Source organism: Nicotiana tomentosiformis, chromosome 11 (assembly GCF_000390325.3).
Source record: "Nicotiana tomentosiformis chromosome 11, ASM39032v3, whole genome shotgun sequence".
Lineage (NCBI taxonomy): Eukaryota > Viridiplantae > Streptophyta > Magnoliopsida > Solanales > Solanaceae > Nicotiana > Nicotiana tomentosiformis.
In genome coordinates, this window is record NC_090822.1 from 39,660,123 (window position 1) to 39,686,628 (window position 26,506).

Sequence of the window (26,506 nt, forward strand, 5' to 3'; positions counted from 1 at the left end):
GGTTGGGAAAGATTAATTAATAAGAACTTGAGGCGTTAACCCTCACTTTATAGATTCTACCTAGGGAACTACTTGTAGCCATATTCAGGTGAGTTTAATCTCTTAATTATTTTATGGATAATTCAATTAGGAAGTCTTGTTAGTCTTTGGAAGAAGCTAATATAGAATTATTACCCTAGGCTAATTAACATAAACTCGCTCATATTTGTAAAATCGTGAAATACATTGGATCGTTACTTGAGTGTAACTCCCAATGCATCCATGCTTGTAGCCATTGATCATTTTACTAGATTTCTATGTTAGTTTATATTTATGCATTGAGCTATAATATTTTCACAATCACCCTTCAAGTGTTTGGCTTAGCATAACAAGTGATAATTCTCTTGCACGTCTAATCGCCTATATATTGTTCTTTGTGTCATTCGAACCCGACCCATAGTTGGGTAAATTATATTGCATGTGATCATGTCCATTTACTTTTTAGTAGTGAATTTGGAAGTCAACATGTTTCTAGAAAGTTTCGGCACTAATTGGCAAAAGTTGGAAGTTGAAGGTTGGGAATGTTCATAAGTTTGACCGAGATATGACTTTGATGATATCGGGTTCGAAATATTGTTACGGGAGTTGGAATAGGTTCGTTACGTCATTTGGGACTTGTGTGCAAAATTTGAGTTCATTCCAAGTTGATTTGATATGGTTCAGCACGAGTTTTGGAAGTTGAAAGTTCAAAAGTTTATTAATTTCGATTAGAGGTATGATTCGTGGTTTTGATGTTGTTATGTAAGATTTGAGGCCTCGAGTAAGTCTGTGTTATGTTATGGATTTTATGGTAAGTTTGGACAAGGTTCCGAGGAGCTCGCGTCAGTTTCGGATAGGTTTAGGTTGTGTTGCGCTCGTTTTTTGATGTGTCGACGTCTTTTCTTCATGCATAAATGGTACCATATTAAGCAAATGAGCTCCAATTTCTGTTTTGATTGAAGCATTAGATCCGTATTATAATTACAGAGTAATAGAAAAAAGAATCATCGAATTTGGACATCGTATAAGGAATTTATGATCATTTTACTATGAATTGGGTTACCGGATTTTTCGGATTAATTACGAAATTGTCACTCAATTAGTATTTTAAAATCTACACTATTTTCAAATATTGAAACCAACATATCTTCTTCATTATAAGGTCAAATGGAGTAATTCAAAAGCCTATCTTGACTCGAATTTCATGAGGAATCTATTGGAGGCATCAAAAGTGAGTTTCAGGATCATTTGTCATAGGAAATGAGGCAAAATAGCTGGGCAGAAGCATATAATATCAAGAGTTTGTTTATTTGGTCATATTTTGAGTTAAGGATCTTCGATTTGGGTGATTCTTTAGTAGACTTTCACCAAATGGATTGAGATAAGTATTTTCTACTCAGTTTTGATTATATTTTATGAATCTATCTTCATTTTTGGCATTTGGTTGATGATTTCAAAAGAGAAGTTGAGGGTTTTTCTCTAAAATTTCATTAAGTGAATTTTTGAGTTTTGAACATCGATTCGGAGTCGGATTTGAGTGAAACTAGTATGGTTGGACTTGTAATTGAATAAGTTATCGGATTTTGTGAGTTTTGTTGGGTTCCGAGGTGCGGTCTCGGGTTTGACTCTTTGGTTGACTTTGGGGTTTTGATTAAAGATTCGACATTTATCAATTGGTTTTGTTTACTTTGGCATTCTTTGATGTTCTTGAGTTTCTTTTGGCTAGTTTCGAGCCGTTCGGAGGTCGGTACGCGCAGGATGGCGTTTCTAGAGTATTTTTTAGCTTCCTCGATAGTAGATTCGGCTTGTTCAAGGTAAGTAACACTTCTAAACTTGGTGCTGAGGGTATGAATCCCTGAATATACGTGTTATGTGTTGGTGTTGAGGTGAAACACATGCTAGGTGACGAGCGTGTGGGCGTGCACCGTGTGAACTATGACTCGGTTGATTCTGTGGTACTGTGTAAATATCTATCTTGTTTCTATCCATGAAATTCCTACGTATTAGAGTAATTGAGCTGTGATCCATGTTAGAAATCATGTTTGGGCTATATACTTATTATGCTGGGACCCACTAAGGTCATTTCTGCCATTGAATTATTTGCTTAAATTACAATTACATACTCAGTCATTTTCATTCATTTTCATATCATATCTCAGTCTCTGTTATCATTTGTCATCACATCATGTTATCATTGTTTGGGCTGATTGGCATGAGATTTGTGAGCCCGAGAGACTTGAGAGATTGATGACTGAGTGAGGCCGATGGCTTGATTATGAATGATATTTATGGGATCGGGCTGCACGCCACAACAAGCTTTATTAATTCATGATGGGATCGATTTGCATGCCGCATAATGCCATGATAGGCTTATATTAGTGCTTGGGCAGGATCCGCTCCTCCGGAGTCTAACATACCAGTAGTGAGCGTATGTACCTAATAGGTGTGAGTGCCGAGTGCCGAGTGCCGAGTGATTGAGAGTGCTGAGTGATTGAGAGTGTTGAGTTATTGGGAGGTGCTGAGTTAGGTTGAATACTCCGAGAGCATGAGCACATGAGTTTATCACTGTGGTGCATTACATTTGACATGCATACGTGTCATGTAGGCATAGAGATGCATTTCCTCATGCTATACGGTATTGTGACATTCATGACATCTCATACACATTGACATGTAAACATAGAGATGTACTTTTCTCATGCTATCTGATAATGGAATATCTTATACGTTGTTGAATGTTTTTGGGAAAAATCATAGTTTCCCGACATACTCACATTTTGGTAATTTCGGTGAAAGATTTGGGTTTTACTGTTATACCTGAAAAGCATGCCTATTTTCCTAACTATGAACAAGATGAGCATCGTATCTTTGAATATTACTTGTACTGTTTTCATTATATTGTTGCGAGTTGTTCTTGGTTGTTGGTGTTGGACTCTGACCGTTGTCCAAGCTCGTCAGTACTTTTAACCTAAGGTTATGTTTGTTACTTATTCAGTACATGGGGTCAGTTGTACTCATACTATCCTTCTACACCTTCCGTGCAGATTTTGGAGCTGATATTGTTGTGTATGGAGGAAGTTGCATGTGATGATGAACCTGCATTTCCGGTGGTGGTTGCCTCTTGTTCATGGTAGATTTAGATTTATAAAAATATGTTTATGTACATTTCAAACAGATGATGTATTTATTTCATACTAGCTTTGTAAACTCTTAATCTTAGAAATTCATAATTTGTACTACCAGTTCTTGGGAATTCTCTGTATAAGAGTTTAGTTATATTATCATTATTTTCTCAGTATATCGCATTTGAAATTGGATTATTGTTAAATTGTCTTACCTAGCGGGTTGGGTTACATGCCATCACGACTAGTTGGATTTTGGGTCGTGACAACTGATGATAGGTCATCTCTGATTGGTGTAGTTAATGAGAAAAACACAATCAAAAGCAGATTGGAGGACATGATCCGGGGGCAAGGAAAGATCGAGAGGTAGAAGCTAATGTTCAAGGAGCATGAGAAAAAAAAAGGCAAATTCTTGACCAAAATGATGCAAAAGTTGAGTTCATTTTGTGGTACATATGACTCAGATGATGATGAGGAGGAGGAGGATTTGGAGCTCATATTTTCGTCCACCTCTAGCTCCGAGTGATACCGATTTCAGGGAGCATGACTATTGTGTGAACTTGATAGATTAGTTAACCTTTTTAGTTTATTGGTGATATTTTGTAGTTTATTTCTAGAATGTTAGCACTAGTTTTTATTCTTTTTATTTTGTTACTTTCTTTACTTATAGTGGTGTAAATTAAACTCCTTGGTTTTCTTTATGCTGCTGTTCTTTTCCAAGAAAATAATTTGTGTCGAACCCGGTGATTTTTTCCTATGATGGATGGCGTGACAACTTTCTTAAGGGATTAGTCTTGTTTAGTTTTTCTCTTTTAAGCCAATTTTTTTAATAGTTAGTTTAGTAGCTAGTAGTGAATAAAGTGATTATTGGGTGTGATATTTTTATCCATAAACCAAAGTGTGGCTTGTTTGGTTCCAACTTATTTACACTTTAGCATATGAAATGTTGGTGGTTTGAAATGAAAAATGATTGAAGTGACAATCCTTGTTGTGAATTTTAGGTTCAATTTTTGGCTCTTTGATTCATTAAACTGTCTTTAGGCTATACATGACTTTTTTTGAGTATATTGGGTTCAATTGGATTTTGAATTTTGTCACGATCGGGAATTTTTACCATCGGGACCGTGATGGCGCCTAACATTTCACTTGCTAGGCAAGCCAATGTTAGAATAATTTATCCTTTTTAAAATGTTAAATTTAATTAATGAAGAAAAACTGATTTAACTGCAATAATCCAAATATAAATACGGAAGCTAAAACCATAAGAACATCTGCTACAAATCCCTGAACCCGGTGTCACAAGTGCACGAGCTGCTAGAGCAATACATACAAGGGTCTGAAATAAATACAAAGTTGTCTGAATGAAAATACACAGCTAAATAAAAATAAAGACGGGGACTTCAGGAGCTGCGGGCGCTAAGCAGTTGTATCTCAAGTGTCTGCAAGCTGTCCAGTCCGAGCTCTCTAGTAGCCGCCGCTGGAATCGACTCTAAAATCTGCACAGTGTGCTGAGTGTAGTATCAATACAACCGACCCCATGTACTGGTAAGTGCCGAGCCTAACCTTGATGAAGTAGTGAGGAGGCTAAGGCGGGTCACCTACACTATAACATGAACGTAGTATATAATAATGACAGAAAATGGGAATACTAAACAGAATTAAACAGCCAACAGAAAATAATAACCACAGCCTCAAGAATAAGCCAGTGTCATCTAGAATTACCAATATTTAATAATTCAGATACAAATACCAGAAAAAACCAAAACAACTCAAGAAATGGAAACATATAGGTTGTTGAGGCGCGTAACCCGATCCTACCAGACAACACAAAATCCTCCCTTATTTCACTGTAACGATATCAACAACAGTAAATAATATATATATATATATATGCTACGGCGCGCAACCCGATCTCACCATATGTCAATACTTCACAATGTAATTCCACCCTTATTCCACCTGTTCCTGCGTGCAACCCGATCCCACCGTATAGTACAAATTCACCCTTATTCCACCACATCAATTCACCCTTATTACACCTGCTGTGAAGTGCAGCCCGATCCCACCATATCAGTACCATGTACTCAATGCACAGTCAAATCAACAGTTCAGACCACAATAAGCTTTATGATCAAAAAATACCAAACTGAACCAAATGGAAACCTCGTACAATATAGAAAATCTACACGAGTAGTACTACACAGCGAGACCAATCCAGTAATTGACAATTAGAAAGTGCAGGAAAGTCAATTTAAGAAATAGTAGGGAATCATGAAACTATGGAAGAACTAACATCGTGAACAGGAGAAGATATTGAATCACAAGTAGCAATTAAGCATGGAAAGCATTTAGAGCATATAACAGTTAAGACAGGAAAGGAAATAATTAAGGAAAAGCGGTAAATCAGGGAAAACAGATAATTCAGCGGCGTATAAGAACTCGTCACCTTGCATTTACGCCGCTCACATGGGAATCACATAGCACATATTCCAAGGGTTTCTAATTCCCTCAAGTCAAGGCTAGACACAACACTTATATTTCTCCAACGACCAAACTCAAAGCTCAACCACGAATTTTCCTTTCACACAAGCCTCTGAACCAATAGATTCTAGCAAATTACCAACCAAACGATTCAATTAAAGCCTTAGGAACTACCCACGATTACAAAATATTCAATTTAGGTCATTATTGAAAAAGTCAACAAAAGTCAACACCCGAGCCCACTCGGTCCAAACACAAAATTCAGACCAACACCCGATTAGCCATTCACCCCCGAACACGGTTATGTAATTTCTTTTAGAACCTGACCTCAATTTGAGGTCTAAATCCCTATTTTTCAAAAATTCCTAATTCTACCGAAAACCCCCAATTTCCACCATGAAAACTTTAGATTTTATGTTGAAATCTTAGGAAAAGTAGTAAAAGATTGAAAGAAACTAGTTTAGAATCACTTACCAATGTTTTGGGGAAGAAACTTTCTTTGAAAAATCGCCTCTAGGGTTCTTGAGTTTGAAAATTTGAAGAATGAACCAAAAATCCTATTAGTCAAGTTTTGATCAGTTGCAGGTGTCGTATTTTCGACCTGGGGTTCGCAAATGCGTGCCCCGCATATGCGAAGAACCTATCGCAAATGCGAAGGTCTACTCATTCTTGCTTTCTTCGCAAATGCGAAGAATAGTTTGCAAATGCGAACTGGACTGATCGCAAATGCAACCCAATGATCGCAAATGCGAAGAATTTCCCCTCCTAGTCCCCATCGCAAATGCGAACATAAGTTGGCCCAGCTACACTTCGCATTTACGATGAGTAGCTCACAAATGTGATGCCTGGTATCGCAAATGCGATAACAGAGGCCTGCACCAGAACTGGAAATACCAGCAATATTCTAAATCCAATTTTCACTCTGTAGCCTATCCGAAACTCACCCGAGCCCTCGGAGCTCTAAACCAAAAGTGTACACAAGTCTAAAAACATCATATAAACTTGCTCGCGCGATCAAATCGCCAAAATAACACCTAGAACTACGAATTGAACACCAAATCAAATGAAATTTTCAAGAAAACTTTGAAACTTCTATTTTCACAACCGGACGTCCGAATCACGTCAAACCAACTCCGTTTTTCACCAAATTTGACAGACAAGTCATAAATATGGTATTGGACCTATACTGGATTCCGGAACCAAAATACAGATCCGATATCCAAAAAGTCAACTATAGGTCAAACATTTCAAATTCATTAAGCCTTTAGTTTTCAAATTTCTACAAAGCCCGATATCTCGGGCTAGGGACTTCTGAATTCGATTCCGGGCATACGCCCAAGTCCCAAATCACGATACGGATCCACCGAGACCGTCAAAATACGAATCTGTGTCCGTTTTCTCAAAATATTGACCAAAGTCAACTCAAATGGTTTTTAAAGAAAATTTTCATATGTTTCACAATTTTTAACATAAAAGCTTTCCGTAAACATGTCCGGACTGTGTACACAAATCGAGGAGGGTAAAACTGAGATTTTTAAGTCTTCAAAGCACTGAATTAGGTTCTAAAACATGAGATGAACTATCGGGTCATCACAAATTTATATTTTACTCGAGTTTGCATGTGCCATGTGTGGTGAGATTTGTTGTGAGTTCTTTTGTATTATTTGTAGTATAGAACTTGCCCGGAATGTGCTTCAAGGTAAAATCCTAAACTAACTTTATTTAATAAATGATGTTAGGCCTTCCTTGGACCGTTCTTCTACCTTAAATTTTCTACCCTTGCATATTTTCCCTAGTCAATCCCTTTCGAGCCTTTAACCTTTTCTTTGGCAATCATGTTACAAGATTTAACTTTTTATTCTTTATTGATCTATCTTTTGGCATCCCACCTCCCTAAGTGCTTTGAAAGTGTAAACATAGGCTAAAAATCTAAGTTTGTGGGTAACGGTTGGAAAAGTTGTAATGTGGAAGTCTCTTAAAAGGTGAAGAGTTAAAAACAAAACTATAAAAAAGAAAAAGGTAAGAAAGATAAAAAAGAAATAAAAAATAAGGAGTTGTGAACAAAGGGAAGACTAGGTGGTGAAACGAAAAGTGAAGAAAGGGTGGAAACGTTTTTGAAGGAAGTGTGCTTTATATTGGAAATTGTAGTGCTTAGAGATGTTTTGAGTCACTCTTATCCAAAATTGGACCATACCTATACCAAAACACTACATTACAACCATTTAAGTCCTAATTGATTTTGAACCAAGTCTGTCTGTATTAGTGGAGAAATACATGAAAGGCAAGCCCATGACACTACTTGTATGCGGTTGAACATATTTGTGTGAGAGAGAGTTAATTCTTTCCATTTGATATCCCAATTATGTTTTAAATTGCAATTTAAAAGTTGGGATTCACTCTTAAGTCTGAGGGCACACGAAATTTGAGTTGTGAATTTAATCCAATCTCCAATTGGGAGAAATGTAACAAAAGAAATTTGTTTGTGATAATGAGGTAAATTTTGAAGCTCTAGTGTCATGACTTGGTTGCTACTTTGATTAACGTGTTATTTGAGCACTTGAATTGAAATAAAATTTGTGAGAAGTTGTTGGTGATTCATATGATTTGAATTAGTTGTTGGTACCAACTAAAGTCACTAGATTGTATTTAATTTGAACCTTGTTGACTTGAAATGATGTTTTGTATGCCATTGAGCTTAATTGTTGATTCTATTGAAGGATGTTCTTAGTTGTTGACTTACTTGAGGACAAACAATAGTTTAAGTTTGGGGGTTTGGTAAGTTGGTATTTTACCAACTTATCTCTTCTTGATACTTAGACTTTTGTATGATTTAGTTAAAAACCTAAGGCATGTGTTGAGGTTTATTGGTATATTTCAGGTATCATATGATTTAGAGAAGATACGGAAGAAAATAAGTCAAATGTGTTAAAATGGAAAAAATTGACTGCTGCCAGTTAATGCTCTTCGCGATCACAAAGATTCTTTATACGATCGCGGAGAACCTAGGAGAATAGTCATTGTGAACGCGGTGGAAGTGTTGCGAACGCGAAAAGGGAAAGCTGGTCAACAACTGGTAAAGTGCTCTATGCGATCGCGAGACTGAATGATGCGATCGCGGGCCTTCTAGAAGATCTCTATCGCGAATGCATGGTCTGTTGTGCGAATGCGAGGTTGAGTACCCGACCGCTATTCTTTGATGTGTTGTTGATTGTGATTGCATGTTCTCTTTCGCGATTCACATAACTGGGCAAAAAATCTGCACAAGCATTTTACATTTTTGCCTCCCAAACCATTTAATACTCGGCCCAACTTATTTGGAAGACTTCTTTGGCAGTTCTTTGGTCATCTTGACTAGAAAATACAAGCTTGGAGTTAGGGTTCCTGCGCACACGTTTGGGAGTTGAAGATTTGAATACATTAGATGATATTTTCTTACCCTTTTACCCCTTTCTTCAATTCCTTGATTTACATTGAATATTTAAGTGTGTAGTATTTATTCCAATACTTGAAACTTGTTTATGAAAATATTCATTATTAAAGTTTGAATTAAATCTCTTGTTATGCTTATCTCTTGAATGATTTTTATTAATTATGAAGTGAGTTATTGTTACTTTTATTATTCTTGTTCTTTAAAGTTTCTAAAAGGATTATCTAACCCTAGGACTCACCCATTAACTTCGAATTAATCTTAAAAAAGGTAATTTGAGATTGAGAAAGATTAATTAACAAGAACGTGAGGCGTTAACCTTCATTTTATAGATTGTACATATGGATAGGATTGAAACTACTAGCCATATTCGGGTGGACATAACCTCTTAATTGATTTAGGGATAATTGAATTAGGAAGTATTATTATTCTTCGGAAGAAGATAATATAAAATTAATATCCGAGTCTAATTAACATAAACTCGCACATATTTATAAAATCGTAAAATACATTGAATCGTTGCTTGAGTCGAATTTCCTGTGTATCCGCTAACTCTTTGAGGAGTAGATTTGGACGTCATCAGTACCCAATAAGTGTCAAGACTAACCTCAGTGGAGTAGTGACGAGGTTCAAGGCATGATACTCACTAGTCAAATAACTTGTGTAATATATTAATAACTGGTAACTGAATATATGTAAAGAAGAATATATCAACCATCTCGTAGAGCATATGGGTACAACTAAATGTAGAAAAAATCATTTTTAATCAACAAATCGTCAAGAAATGGGGCATATAATAGCATGTTAATTCAACTAGCAACTCATTAATGTTGTCGCATGCGCATCTCGCCACCCTTATACTCTACACAACATCAATCAATCCGCACAACATGTCCACATATGACACAATATCACAAAAACAACACTACTCAAAATTTCACATAAGCTCAAAACTTAACAATAAACTAAACAAAGACATGATAATGGCGTAAAAGTGCGGAGAGGTATTCAACAATAAAGCACGACTATGGCAAAGTCAAATGTAGTGATCATGATCATGTAGTCATAAAGTGCTTAAGCATATTTCATATAGAATACATCTCCAAATTAAGGCATATTAATAGTCTAAGGGTCTAATCCGGTCTAAACCATATATACGCCCGTGTGCACACTCATCATCTCGTGTACATATCATTTTTTACATATCACGAATAAGCAACTAAGGTCAAATCCTAAGGGATATTTCTCCATACAAGGTTAGGAAGGATACTTACCTCAAACAAGCCAATTCAATACTCTAAAAATACTTTTTCTTTAAAATTCACATCCGCTCGGCTCAAATCTTGCCAAAAATGACTCAATAATATCAAACAATGCTAAAGAAAATAATTCAAAGCAATAAAGGCTCAATCTTTACCCAATCCCCAAAAAGTCAACCACGAGCTCGCCCGATTAAAACGCGATTTGTTGGTTAGATCTCGACTACCCATAACCCCATGAGTTCAAATATGTGATTGGTTTTTAAAACTGAGTCCAAATCGACTCTCAAATCTCAAATTTTTATTTTTCAAAACTTTGTCAAAAATCTCCAAAACTTCCGTTCAAATTTTATGATTTTAATGTTAAAATCCATAAGAAATAAAGTTATAATATCAAAATTGAGTAAAAATCACTTACCTAATAGCTACGTGTGAAAATCTCAAAAACATTGCCTCCCACCAATTGTAGGGCTCAAAATGTGATAAAATGAGACTAACTCCCGAAATTCCATCTAATAACCCAGCTGCAGATGTCGCATTTTTAACTAGAGGTTCGCAAAGGCAACCTCCGCAAATGCGACTCATGGATCACAAATGCGAAGTCTGTCCAGCCCAGAGAATGTTGCAAATGTGACCAATACTTCGCAAATGCAAAACCAACAAACATCGCAAAAGCGACCAAAAGATCGCCAATGTGACCAACCATGCCTAGTTCCCCCATCGCAGTTGCGAGACAGGCTTCGCAGAGGCAAATCCTGTAGCCCCTGCCCACCTTCGCAATTGCGGTTGACAGCTTGAAAATTCGAACTGGACTTCGCATTTACGAGACTTGCAGCACCAGCAAAAATCTGAACTCAACTCAAAACACTCTGAAACACGTCTGAATCTCACCCGAGCACCCGGGGCTCTACCCCAAACATCCACACAAGTGTAGAAATATCATACGTACTCGTTCACAAGTTCGAAACACCAAAATAACATATAAAACCACGAATCAAATACCAAAACGCATCTTGCAAACTATGAAACTCAAGATCTTCTAAATCACCACCAAACGTCTGATTCCTATCAAACCAACTCGGAATGATACCAAGCGTTGCACACATATCCCAAATGATAAAACCGACATATTCCAAGTCCCAAATTAAATTCTGACCCCAATAGCCACAAAGTCAAATCATGGTCAAACTTATGAAATTTCTAAACCTTTAAATTGCTAACTTTCGGCAAAAAGAGTCAATCCGTCCTAGAAACCTCCAAATTCAAATTCGGGCATACGTCCAAGTCCAACATTACCATACGAACCTATTGGAACCATCAAAATATTATTTCGGGGTCGTTTTCATAAAAAGTCAAACTTGGTCAACACTTCCAACTTAAGTTTCCAAACTAGGAACCAAGTGTTCCAAATCAACGAAAACCTCCCAAAAACCAATCCAACCATCCCCGCAAGTCACATAACAACGAATACACATACAAAAAGCTTCAAAAGGGAAAACGGTACTCAAATACATAAAATGACCGGCCGGATCATTACACCAAATATTTGAAAATTATTTGTAGAGGGATGAGAGGACTCTCAATCTCTCAAGTCCTCATGAAGACAAATGAGGTGGTGATTCTTCTTTACTTTACTCTAACTTCCTTAGGCTATAGTACCTAGGTATTTATAAAATTCTAAAAACATGTACCTATGTAATACATGTATAATAATTTAATTCTACACTTTTCTTATTCCCTAGTTCAATAATAAAATCATACATGCATATTAGTTAATTTTCTAATGTATCGACTAGGCAATTCTGTACTTGATATGCATCTAGTTTACTTTTTTTCAACAATAACAGGACATAAGTCAGATTTTTTGTTTTGGAAAATCTATTTTTGTGTTTGGTAATGCCTACAAGAATTCATGACAATAAGCCAAATGAGAATGTAAACATTAGCTAGGTAGTTTCTGAATGAATGAAACGTGCTGATTTTTTTTACCTTTTATATCTTTGCTTAATTTAACTGTTTACAACAAAAATAAAAACCAGTTATATAGTATATAAAAGCACTTCTCACCATATATAAAACACCACTTACAATCTATATCCAGGTGATGCTACAACCTTTTAATTTCATTAAATTCCAGAGATCAAAATCTACTGCAGACATTGAAATTCTTTAGATGAGATGCCATTGATGACGCGCTCTGCCACATAATAATATGCTTTTTCTGTAAGATGTATACCATCCCAGTGCAAATATTTTGCAGAATCAGAACAAGCTTGAACTTCAGATGTTCCACAAAGAATATCATCGTCATAATTATATTGACCTCCAATTCCACAGCACGCTTTGAGTATGGATTTCTTATTGAATCCAAAATAGCTGGGGCGTTCCAGAATTGATTTCACAGCAGCATAATAATCTATATATTTAATCGCAACGTTCGAATATTCAAGTTTTAGTATAGATAGAGCCCTCTCCAAAAAATCATTGTGATACATGACTAACTCATTGTAGGCTTTCAAACAACCAAACTCATCATAATCTTCATAATCCAAGCTTGAGAACATGGTAAGGTAGTAGGGGAAGCAACCCAGAGGATAAATCCCTGGAACAACTATACGTTTTGCCCCGTATCTGATCACTTGTCTAATGCCTTTTACAATGGCCTTGACTATATGTGGGACAAAAGTTTTAGCTTCTAATTCAATGGATTTTCCCTCTGAAAGTGCTAGGTAATAATCATTTCCTTCAAATGCACCAAACATAAAAAGAGATTTTCCAAGAACTTTTGAACACTTTTGTCTAGTGTGGCATGTGGTTTGTAAGTAGGTTGTCAACCAACGAAGTTGAGATCTAAGTGGCCTGTTGTCTTTTGCCGTGGTAATATTTCTAGTTACATTAAAAGGATCATTTAGAACTGTAGCTCCTCCTACTGCGCAGTTTACTCCATGTCTAAAATTAGCTTCTTTGACCATGTAAGGGTTGATAAGTGGAAGCTTAAGAGACATATAACTAGACGGCCGTCGGAGAATCGGCCAGTGGGTTTGTTTACCCTCAAAATCGGATAACAATTGAATTTGTACGTGGTTTTAAGGATACGTGATCTAACTTGATACAAAATGAGAAATCAGATTAATATTGAAATAAATTATGAGGAAGTAAATACAAACCACACAAGTTGAACGATCTTAGCCTTGAAGATTAGTTACCCTCGAGTCAGAAGTGCTTTTATCGATGCCGGAACAGAATGACAAGATAATGAGAACTAGAAATAATAATATATTGCTTTGTGATGCGTATTACAATGTGTTGAATGAATTATCAGACCCCCTTTATATAGTAGAGGAGTCCTACTCTAGGTATATTCTTGTAAAAGGTAAAAATCTCTTGATTTGTTGATTGACGGTTCCATGCTGATACGTGCTGAGATTCTTGCCATAATATCCCACCGGTCGCAGATATTTCAGTTTTCTGTTAGTTATCTCCAAGCTTGTTTGAGGCTAAGGTCGATACCGGACTTAATGTTCCTCGAAGGCAGGCTTTCCGATCTTGGGTTCTAGCTCGACGGGACTCGAGGTCGATCTTCAGTTCTTTGTTGCCACGTTCCAAGCCTAATCCACCAACTTGTAATCGAGCTCAACTTCGGCCGTATACAGATAGTCCCCTCATTTTTCGAAGAGTAGACGATGAGAAACGACATGAACTTCCGATCCTGACTTCGATGTTTTGTGACAGAAACGACAAAACAGTCAAAACGTCTCGTCAGTCAAGTCTTAACGGCATTAAATGTCTGTCAGTTGTCAGTCGGCCACTCTCAGATATGAACAGTCATTGAAAGACTATAAATATCTCCTCATTAGTTCATTCAAACTTTACTTTCAAACTTTCTGCCCTCATACCTTAGAAATTTCAACACTCCCAAGCATCAATTTTCTGGTTACTCTAAAATCCTTTTATAAGAACTTCTGTTTTTCTTTTACCTCAAACCATCAAGCATTCTCTTTTAACTTCCTCTTTTTCCTTCATCTTTCAAAATGGCGAAGACCTCAAAATCCGTTCCCCAAAAAGAAACTCCCTCTGCCTCGCGACCGACTGAAGAGGAAAATGTTTTGTCTGTTGTTACTGAGGAACCGACACCAGAGCCTCCCCTAAAGATGTTCGTTCCTGCGGGGTGCCCGACAGGTGCTGATTTCAAGGTCGAGAAAACCTCCTCAGTACTGGGTCGGTGTGAACCGGTCTCGAGATATATATGTTCGGTCACCGATAGCTTCCTCTCCAAGGTCAAGGATTATTGCAGCTGGGTTGATAAGCACATGGCAGTTCCTACGCCCGAGGAAGCAATTACTACCCATATGAAGGGTTTTTAAAGTGTTTACACTTATCCGTTCACGTTAGGCCCTTTGGATACGGTCATCATCGCCTTCTGTAAGAAGTATGGGGTGACCCTCAGTCAAATTCATCCTTCTTTTTGGAGGATAGTAATTCTCCTCCGCTTCTTCGTAAACAAAATCAAGGGGTGTCCCTTTACCATTGATCATCTCATGTGTCTATACAGTCCCCGACTCTATCGAGGGGGATTAATAAAAATTGCCCGTCGGGCCAGTAAGGCCCCATTCTCGAGCATCGACGAGGATCGGGACCAAGTCTAGTTAGGCTGATTTGTTCGAGTGAAGACCTCGGATTTAATCTCAGCTGAGGATATGCCATTTCTTGAGAAGTGGAACATTAAACGTAAGTATAATCTTGCCTTTAAAATTTAGTTTATCCCTTTTACTTTTCCTCCCTTCTCGTCGATGTTTTGTGGTAGTGCAGTTGTTGCTCGGATGCCGGATACAGTTCCTCGACTCAAGGAGTGGGTCGAGGGCATCGTGTCGCAGAAACCATATTTCGAGCACGCATGGCACGAACTTTCGAAGGGTCGATGGGAGGCCCGTTCTCACTGTGAGATTCCATTCTCGTGCAGACAACACTTAGGTTTTGCCCATGTTGCTGAGCCCCTACTCATTTTCCTTTTCTTTGCAGGTCTTCCCAAGGATGTTGCAATGAGGCCTCCATCTTGTGGCAAGGAGTGTCCCTCCGAGTCCTCTGCTCCGAGACAGGATGAGGAAAAGAAGAGGAAAATGGCTCCGAGTTCTCCGAACATAGAGAAGAAAAAACCAAAAGAAGGCTGGTGCGTAAATCCAAAGAAAGCACCAGCGCCCAAGAAATCCCATCGGACTCACTAAATCGACTGAGGGACGAGTCCGAAAAAGAAGAAGAAGAAGAAGAAGCTTCTGAATTGATGACCCGCATGAAAAACGACATCGAACTGCCTCAAACCAGGGTAGCTAATGAAGGGTTAGTGGCTGAAGCCTCCGAGCTAGAGAGAGGCGAGGCCATTTTGCCTCGAGCTGGGGAAGTCAACAAAGAGACCATGGCCGGTGCTTCTCGGGTAGAGGATAACGCCCCGAAGGATGCACTTGGGGTGATAGACCTCTCCGAGCCGCCTTCATTTACTGATTCAATGATCAACGAGCCCCGGATGCTGAAAGGACGCCCAAATGAGGGGCCCCAAGGGGCGGCAGACTCTTTTAACAATTTCTTTGATGGTGTAGATTCTACTACCTCGGAGGACATCACCGTTTTGGGTGACTTACCGGTGCCAAAAAAGATACCATCCTCGGGAGCCATTGGGCTTTCTTCAAGTTCAAAATTAGTAAATCTGTTCCTAACTCCGAGTGCAGATCCTGACCAAAAGTGGTCAATCATTATGTCTATACCGGAGGATGCCCGGGTTATCTCCGCCCCCGTGGGGGTTGCCAGTTATCTTCAGTGCCTAGTGATCGAAGAGGATCAAGCCAAGATAGATGAGGTGGAAGCGCCTTACCTGTTTAACAAAGCACAACAGGAGGCCGGTGCCTCAGTGCTTCATCAATAGGAGGCCAGTGCCTTGGCGCCCTACCTGTTTCTTTGAAATTGAAGGCCTCAGTGCTTCATCACGAGACTTTTCTCCGATATCGGGAGGAGTTAAACCATTACGAGGCCGAGACTTGGGATCTTACGGAAAAGAGGGATACTTACAAGCTTCTCAGTGAGAAACTCCAGGCTGAGCTAGGAGTGGTTCGGAAGGAGCATGCCGACCTGGTCGAGCAGGTAAGAAGAGTTTTTGAAGTTAGTGACAGTGAGTCAAACACAGTGGCTGAGGCTGAAGAATGGAAAAGAAACATGGATTGCCTAGCCTCGGAAAAGGAGACTGCCGGGCACAATTGGCTTTGGTTGAGGTCCAGCTCCGGGCTATAAAGAAAAAGGCCTTGGTACAGGATAAAAAGATAGAGGAGCTCCAGTCTCAGCTGAGCTCGTTAGTCTCGGGTCAAGAAAATCTGGCCAAAGAGCTTGAGATGGCCAAGTCAAAGGTCGCCGTGGTCAAGGCCGAGGCTACTGAGAGGGTGGCCCAGCACAAGGCTGATGCCGAGGCGGCTCAGGACCAAGTGAGAAATATAATGGAGCATACTAAGTGACAATCTCGAAGGGAGGCCCTCGAGGGAGTTCATGCTCAGGGTTTTGACTTATTGGCTGAAATCAAGAGTACCAAGGTGTTCGAAGCCGAGGCCAGGAAGCTGTTTTATCCCGAGGAGGAAGATTCCGATAGGTTTGAAGATTTGGGTGAGTCCGAAGGCAGTGTAGACCCCGAAGGTGATGATACGGCCCCCGGCGAAGACTATGCCACTTAGGATCCTTTCAGATGTTTTTGTCTTTGCTTTTCGAGGTCGTTGGACCTTTGTAAAATTTTGTATTGGGGCTATTTGGCCCTTGTAAAAAGAATTTTTTGATATAAATATATAAGGGTTTTTTTCCTTTCACAACTTTTGTATTTTTCCCTTTGCTTTATTATTTCTATTCGCAAAGATCGAAATGCCTTAGCATGAAATAATTAGGTTATGTTCGAATGTTCAAACAAATCTTGCCTTTAACATTATTCTGTTTTAAGACATAGTGGGGATTCGGTGTCACCGGAAACTTTTTTTTCAAAGTAGTTTAGATTATAGTTTGCCGAGGGTAGCCTTTAGAACTGGTTATAAAATTTTTTGAAGGCCTTGTTTTTTTTTGTTATAGGTCTCGGACGTCTCCGAACCATGTTAATATGGTCGTAGCCTTTTTAATTCGGGTGTCGCCCAGTGGGATTGCTATCCGGGCTTTCCTAAGATAACAATCCTCGAGTGGGGGCGGCCATGGCCTTTGAAATTCGGGCCTTGCCTAATAGGTCTTATGCCCCCGAGGTATAATAGCTTGGACCTTACGAGTTTGTTTTCGAACGGCAGTCCCCGAGTGAGAGAGTGATTTTTCGAACTCGGGTTAAGTCGGCCCTTGGGATCGATACCTTTAGGGGATCGGATGTAGGAAATTCCTTAAGAAGTGCAACAAAAAATTTTAAAGGACAAGATGTTTGCAAGGAAAGGACTTCTTTTTATTCTTGTGCATAATAGTTATACATGTGTACATGCTTTGTGCCAGGGTTCGAGCAGTCTATATGGGCACAGTTCATTTGACTGTTTGGCTCTTACAATGAATCTCCCCGATCAATATGATCCTTCAATCCTGAAGTCTCTTTCCATTCTAAAGTCGATATCTGAGGGTAATACCCCTAGTGTTCGGGGTTGATAGAAGAGAGGCCTCAAATGTTGTTGTGATCATCGTCACCGGTTCATAGCTGGCCATCAATTCTAAGTTAGCATGATTTACTGGTTTCATCGTTCAAAACCTTACCGTAAAACCCACTTGGGATAAAACCGGTTCAAGGGAAAAAGAGTGCAACGCGTGCTTTCAGACCTAAAATCTCGTATTGTCCCTTGTTGGCTACCTACAAGCGTTAGTTTATAATGTAAACAAACGAAAGAATGGGGATGTACCTTAGCAGTAATATCGCTTGAAGTGAGTTATATTCCAGTTGTTCGGTAGTTGCTCGCCGCTCATTGTTCCGAGTTTGTAGGATCCTTTTTCGGTGATCTCGATAATTTGGTACGGCCTTTCCCAGTTCAGTCCCAATTTACCTTTGTTCGGGTTTCGGGTGCTCACTGTGACCTTTCTTAGTATCAAGTCCCCAGTATTGAAAAGTCGATGGTTGGCACTTCGATTGTAATACCTTTCGATTCGTTATTTTTGGGCTGCCAATCGGACAAAGGCGGCTTCGCACCTTTCATCTAATAGCTCCAGGCTCGTACTTGATTCTCTGACCTCGACCGGTATCAAAGCTTCGGTGCCTAAACCAAAAAAAATAGGGTAGCCCCGGTACTGGACTTCGAGGTCGTACAGTATGCCATAGGACTTTGGGTAGTATTTCCTTCCATCTTCCTTTAGCGTCGGTTAACCGCTTTTTAAGGTTTTGGAGTATGGTTTTGTTGGTAGATTCAGCTTGTCCGTTCCCACTAGGGTAGTAGAGTGTTGATATGATCCTTTTGATCTTGTGGTCTTCATGGAATTTGGTTACTTTGTTGCCGATGAATTGTTTCCCATTATCGCATACAATCTCGGCTGGCATTCCGAATTGGCATATGATGTGGTCCCAAATGAAATTGATGACTTCCTTCTCCCTGACCTTCTTGTACGCCTGGGCATCCACCCATTTAGAAAAATAGTCAGTCATAACAATATAAATTGATCCTTACCAGGTGCCCATGGAAGAGGGCCAACGATGTCCATTCCCCACTTCATGAACGGCCATGGCGACAAAACCAATGCAGCAGCTCCTCGAGTTGATGAATCATCGGAGCATGCCTTTGGCATTCATCACATTTTCGAACGAACTCCTTTGCGTCTTTTTCCATGTCGATCAAGTAGTAACCGGATTTGACTATTTTTCAAACCAGCGATTCGGTGCCCGAGTGATTTCCATAGGTACCTTCGTGATTTCCCTCAAAGCATACTCAGTATCCCCCGGCCATAGACATATTGCATGTGGGCAATTGAATGTTCTTCTGAACAGGGTTCCGTCTTCGAATAGGCTAAATCGGACTGCCTTTGTGCGCAGGGCTCTCGATTCTTTTGGATCCCAGGGCAGTTTATCGGTCCTGAGATATTCCACATACTTATTTCTCCAGTCCCAAGTTAGGCTCGTTGAGTTGATCTTGGTGTGTCTTTCTTCCACCACCGATCTCATAAGTTGTACAACTTCTCCCGAGTTGAACTCGTTGTCTTCGACTGACGACCCCAAGTTAGCGAGGGCATCAGCCTTGCTGTTTTGATCCCGAGGAACATGTTGCAAAGTCCATTCTTTGAACAGATGTAATGTCACCTGTAACTTGTCCAAGTATCTTTGCATTTGTTCTTCTTTGACCTCGAATGTTTTATTAACTTGGTTTACCACAAGGAGGGAGTCGCACTTGGGTTCGATCACCTTCGCCCCCAAGCTTTTGGCTAGTTCAAAGCCTGCAATCATGGCCTCATATTTGGCCTCGTTGTTAGTCAATTTCACAGTCTTAATAGATTGTCTAATTATATTACCTGTTGGTGACTTTAGTATGATGCCAAGTCCGGACCCTTTTGTGTTTGTGGCACCGTCCGTAAAGAGGGTCCAAATTCCCAAGGAAGTTCTTGAGTTAACCAATAACTCTCTTCCGACCTCAGATATTAGGGCCGGCGTAAAGTCAGCCACAAAGTCTGCCAAACTTTGAGACTTAATGGCGGTCTGAGGTAGGTACTCAATATCGTACTCACTTATTTCTACGGCCCATTTGGCCAACCGACCCAAGAGTTTGGGCTTATGCATAACATTCCTCAACGGGTAAGTAGTTACGACACATATGGGGTGACACTGAAAGTATGGTTTTAGCTTCTTGGAGGCGCTTAGCAAAGCAAGCGCCTGTTTTTCTAGGTAAGGGTACCTACTTTCGGCCTCACCTAAGGTCCTACTAACATAGTAAATTGGAAATTGCGTACCTTAGTCTTTTCGAACTAAGACTCCACTTACCGCTATCTCCGAGACCGCCAAGTACAAGTAAAGTTGTTCGTCTGTCTTTGGTGTGTGAAGTACCAGCGGGCTCGATAAGTACCTCTTGAGTTTCTCCAAATCTCGTTGGCACTCCGAGGTCCACGGGAAGCTATTCTTCTTCTTTAATAGTGTGAAGAATCGGTGGCTCTTGTCTGATGACCTCGAAATAAATCATCCCAGGGTGGCTATGCGCCCGGTTAACCTTTGCACGGCCTTTACATTGTCCACAACCGTGATATCTTTGATGGCTTTGATATTATCGGGATTGATCTCGATTCCCCGATTGGATACCATGAATCCGAGGAATTTACCCAACCCAACTCCAAACGCACATTTTTCCGTGTTCAGCTTCATATTGTATTGCTTCAGTATGCTGAAGTTTTCCTGTAAATGTTTTAAATGCTCCTCTGCTCGTAGGGATTTAACTAACATGTCGTCAATGTAAACTTCCATTGATTTTCCTATTTGTTCCTCGAATATCCGATTTACTAAGCGTTGGTATGTGGCGCCGGCATTATTTAATCCAAACGACATTACGTTATAAAAATATGTGCCATATTTAGTGATCAAGGAAGTTTTTTCCTGATCACTCGCGTCCATCCGTATTTGGTTGTATCCGGAAAAGGCATCAAAAAAATTCAGGATCTCTTGGCCGGCTGTGGCATCGATCATACGATCGATGTTGGGCAAAAGAAAAGAGTCTTTGGGATATGCCTTATTCAAATCTTTGTAATCTACACACATTCTTGGTTTATTCCCTTTTTTAGGGACTATCACAACGTTTGCTAACCAATCTGGGTATTTAACCTCCCGAATAGACCCTATTTTAAGGAGTTTAGATACCTCGTCCTTGATGAAAGCATGCTTAATCTCGGACTTGGGTCTCCTCTTCTGTTTGACCTGGTGGAACTCCGAGTTCAGGCTTAGCTTGTGAGTGGTTATCTCCGGCGGGATCCCTATCATGTCAATGCGGGACCAAGCGAAACAATCTTTGTTAGTTATAAGAAAGTGAATGGGTTTTTCCCTGAGCTCGGAGCTTAACCCTGTGCCCAGGTATACCTTTCGATTGGGCAAGCGTTCTCGCAATATGACTTGTTCCAGCTCCTCGACTATCGATTTAGTGTCTTCAGAATCATCGGGGGCTATGAAAGATATTGGAACCCCATAATCATCATCCTCGCCTTCCTTTTGTTTGTACGAATCTGCCGTGGATGGTACCGGTGATTGCTATTTGGTCCCATTTCTGACCATCTGGTTTGGATCCTTCGATGTTGAGACTCTAGATGCCGGTATCACCTCCTCGACCACGAATATTTCCTTTATAGTCGGTTGTTCACCGTAAACTATTTTGACTCCGCCAGGTGTTGGGAATTTCAGTGCCTGGTGTAGTGTCGAGGGCATCGCCCTCATGTTGTGGATCCATGGCCTTCCGAATAAAGCGTTGTACCTCATGTCTCCTTCAACCACATAAATTTAGTTTCCTGGATGGTCCCGGTGGTGTTTACTAGTAATGTTATTTCGACCTTAGTGGTCTCACATGCCATATGGAATCCGTTTAGAACTCGAACTACATGCACGATTTGGTCTTGTAGACCGAGCTGCTCTACGACCCTCGATCAAATGATGTTGACCAAGCTACCTGGATCAATTAACACACATTTTACCCTAATTTTATTTACGAGTATAGATATTACCAGTGCATCATTGTGGGGCTGTATGATCCCTTCCGCATCCTCGTCGTTGAAAGATAAAGTTCCTTCTGGTATGTAGTCTTGAGTTCGTTTCTCCCTAGTGATGGATACATTGGTGCGTTTCAACATCGGCCCCTGTGGGACATCAACCCCACCGATGATCATGTTAATGACGTGCTGAGGTTCTTCTTGTTCTGCTTGTTTGTTAGAATCCATGTTCCTGAAATGATTCTTGGCTCGGTTGCTCAAGAATTCTCGAAGGTACACATTGTTGAATAGTCGGGCTACTTCCTCTCTCAAGTGTCGACAATCTTCCGTTTTGTGACCGTGAGTGCCATGAAATTTGCACATCTGCTTAGGATCCCTTTGGGTTGGATAAAATTGTAGGGGCTGAGGCCATTTGGTATCTTTTATGTGCTCGATAGCTGATACAGTGGCGGCAGCATCCACATTAAAGTTGTATTACGATAGCCTCAATGCTTCTTTAGGCACGACGGACCTGTCGAAGCGATTTTTGGTCATGAGTCCCCAGTTTCTTTGACCTCGGTCATTTCTCCTTTCGTTTCTCATAGAGTTTAGCCCGGACCCACTGCTTCTCCGATCTCAATTATATGGCTGGTACCGATCCCTGTTTGGCCTCGGTTCACGATCAATGTCGCTCTTGACTCTGCCCAGGGTTCTGACGGGATAGACAGACCCCGAAGAGGCCCCGAGTTGATCATTTTCGACTATGATATCGATTGATACCGGTTATGCACGCCGGCCCATGTAACAGCCAGGTATTCTATCAGGTTCTGCTTCAGCTGATGTGAAGCCACCGAGATTCGAATATTGAGTTCATGAGTGAAAGCTTGAACAACCCAATCATCAGCGACCGGCGGCATATCCATTCGTTCCATTTGAAACCGTGACACGAATTCTGTGAGCATCTCGTTATCCCCCTGTTTGACTTTGAAAAGGTCTGATTTCCTGGTCTCGACCTTGATGGCACCAACATGTGCTTTTACGAAAGAGTCTGCAAGCATAGCAAATGAGTCAATAGAATTAGGAGGTAAATTGTGATACCATATCATAGCTCCCTTTGACACTGTCTCCCTAATTCGTTTCAGCATAACATACTGGATCTCGTCATCCTCCAAGTCGTTCCTTTTGATGGCACATGCATAAGAGGTCACATGCTCATTTGGGTCGGTCGTTCCGTTATACTTAGGTATTTCGGGCATAAGGAATTTTTTGGGGATCGGCTTCGGAGCCGCGCTCGGAGGAAGAGGTTGTAGGTCTCCACTTTTTTGTCGTTAGCTATGATTTTCTTCTCCATAGATTCTACCCGCTTTTTCAGCTCCTCGAACATCTTTAATTGAGCTATCGGGCTCAACCCTGCTCGGTGCACGGCTTTGGTTCTGTAATTGAGCTATCGCCGCCTGTTGAGCCTGCAGCATTTAGAAGATCACCCGTAGACTGATCCCGTCTCCTTCAACGTTTTGTGTGTTTCATGTTACTGATCTGGCTCCACCACGAACGCTATTTTTGGGGTCAGTAGGCAAGTTTGCATCGATAGCCACATGTGAATTAGTGTCAATCGGGTCTGCGATCGGAATTACAATGGGATCAACAGGTGATACCTCGTTTCCGGGTGCTATGTTGTTATTTTGACCTTGATGACCGGACTCGTTGTCAACATGCAGGGGTGCTGATTAAGAGTTCGACATTTTGTATTTTAGCCTAGAATCAAAGATACTTAAAAGAGCAAGTGTAAAGTAGTATGTGTCCTGAAGATTTATATCAAATAACCATTAGTATCCTTAGCCTCACGGTGGGCGCCAAACTGTTTACCCTCAAAATCGGATAACAATTGAATTTGTACGTGGTTTTAAGGATACGAGATCTAACTTGATACAAAATGAGAAATCAGATTAATATTAAAACAAACGATGAGGAAGTAAATGCAAACCACACAAGTTGAACGATCTTAGCCTTGAAGATTTGTTACCCTCGAGTCAGAAGTGCTTTTATCGATGCCGGAATAGAATGACAAGATAATGAGAACTAGAAATAATAATATATTACTTTGTGATACGTGTTACAGTGTGTTGAATGAATTATCAGAGCCCCATTTATATAGTAGAGGAGTCCTACTCTAGGTACATTCCTATAAAAGATAAAAATCTCTTGATTTGTTGATTGCCGGTTTTTTACTGATACGTGCCGAGATTCTCGCCGTAATATCCGACCGATTGCGGATATTTCGGTTTTCTGTTAGTTATCTCCAAACTTGTTCGAGGTTAAGGTCGACACCGGATTTAATGTTCCTCGAAAGAAGGCTTTCCGACCTCGGGTTCTAGCTCGACGGACTCGAAGTCGATCTTCAGTTCTTGGTTGTCATGTTTCAAGCCTAATCCACCAAATTGTAATCGAGCTCGACTTCGACCGTATACAAGGTTTTCCAGAGAACTTTTCATCATAAGGAAGATGGTCTGCACGGTAGGATGATTTTACCTTAGATACACGGAATCGATTTCCAGTATCTGCAAGTGAATCGCCAACTTGGAAAATGTATTCATAAGTGCAACTGTTGTTGTTGTTATTATTAGCAGCATAAGCAAAAGTTAAGGAAGATAGAGCTGCAGCTAAAAGGAAAAGGAAGTTGGAACTAAAGAAGCCATTTGCAATATGCAAACGGATGTTAAGGCGAGGTAAAATATTTAAAGACGGGGCCTTTGAAATCTTCTTGAAGTTATAGGTGGTTAGGATATCCTTTTTGCCTTTTCTTCTTTCTATGATATTGATATTGATATCATTTTTGAAAGAAAAGCAAAAATTGTTACTGCAAGATCTTAAATAAAAGGTGAATATCTTTCCGGTACTAAAAAGCTTTTTAAGTACCACGTACTTCCTCCGTTTCAAATTAGATGAGACACTTTCCATCTTAGTCTTTTTTCTAAAATAAATGACATATTTTTAAATTTAGAATAATTCAACTTTAAAATCTTCACTTTACCCATTTACCCTTAACGAAAAGCTTTTATAATCACATAAATATCATGGCTCCACAAAGCTTTTACTCCTTAAGGTTTTAAGACCACAAGTTTCAAAAATCTTTTTTTTTTCTTAAATTTCGTGCCGAGTCAATCTATGTTATCTAAACTGTAACGGAGGGAGTATATACTTAGAATTAGTCCATGACAAACTATTCGTATCATTTATTACATGTTACATTAAGTATTACTAAAAGAATTTTTAAAAAAATTAAGAAAGAAAAGTAGAGCTCGTCGTTAAAGTCCATTTGGACTCATCTTTCTTAAAAATGAAGAATGAACGGAACTCAAGTATAATCAACGCATTTCAAAGGTTTGAATTTTCCTATCTCTAGCAATATAGCTATTTGTTCAAATTGTCGATAAATCTTCATTTTTCTTTAAATAGATGAAACTCTTATTGAATTGAAGTTCCTTTTAAGCTAGTACTCCCTATGTCCCAATTTATGCGATACTTTTCGATTTTCGAGATTCAAATTTCTTCATTTTGATCATGCATTTGGACATAAAAAAATTAGTTTTTTCAAAATAAAATTTTATATATATGAAAACTACGTAAAAAATACTATAAATCATAATAATTAATAACTCAGAATATTTAAAATGCATATGAAAAAATTACTGTAAAAACAAAATCTGAACACCTTCACATAAATTGAAACGGAAGGAGTAATATTTAAAATACACTCAAAATCATTTGATAATAACCAAAAGAACTTGTTAAAAGGCAGTGATCATGCAAAAAGTGAAAAGTAAATCTAGTAAATTCGTTACCTGTTTAAGTTAACTTGCTTTCCTCCAAGTGAATTTTAACTTCAATTCATCATTTAAAAGAAGATATTATTATGAAATTAAGGGTGAAAGTCATATTCTTCCTTGAATTTTGTATAAACATGAAATTCTCCTCCAATTTTAGATTACAAATGTCCCCATATCCTATCTCAAGATCCATTTATTGACCGGAGATGCAACACAAACGTAATGTCTCTTTTACACTTTAGATGATTAATCTCTCATTTTCTGTAAAAGATATTTTACACCCCCCCCCACCCCAAACTATTTCGTAATCATTCCGCGTATCTCAATACATAATTACATATGTTGTGTGAATGAGTTGCTTTAAGTTGTTGGAGATTCTATGTGCATGTTTTAAACTTTCTGGGGTTGAGACGGATGTTTCCGGAGAAATTCGGAGTAAACAAGGGCTAAAGTGCCCAGATTTACCTATGTTGCAATGGCTGTAGGGGAGGCTTAGTTACATTTTTTGACTCCATAAATGTCGTTTGATCAGCTACATATATAAGTGATTCTAATTGCAATGACCTGATCGGTCGTTTTGAGCATTTAAATTCCGTTCGGTGGTTCGAGGGTATGAGTAGCTTCATATGTTATATTAGGATGTGTGTGTATCATTGGTTTTGGTTTTCTAGTGATTCGAGACTGATTTAGAAGGATGATTCGCAACTAGGAAGCTTTAAGTTGGAAGAGTTGACCAAGATTGACTTTTGTGTA

General features: G+C 39.4%; 1 protein-coding gene across 1 annotated transcript; it reads right to left on the reverse strand.

Annotated features, from left to right (window-relative positions):
- Nucleotides 1-12,454: 12,454 nt before the first annotated feature.
- On the reverse strand, nucleotides 12,455-13,312 carry LOC104106513 (acetylajmalan esterase-like). The gene has a single exon (XM_009615075.3). The coding sequence runs from the start codon at nucleotides 13,310-13,312 to the stop codon at nucleotides 12,455-12,457; it is 858 nt and encodes a 285-aa protein (XP_009613370.1).
- Nucleotides 13,313-26,506: the final 13,194 nt, after the last annotated feature.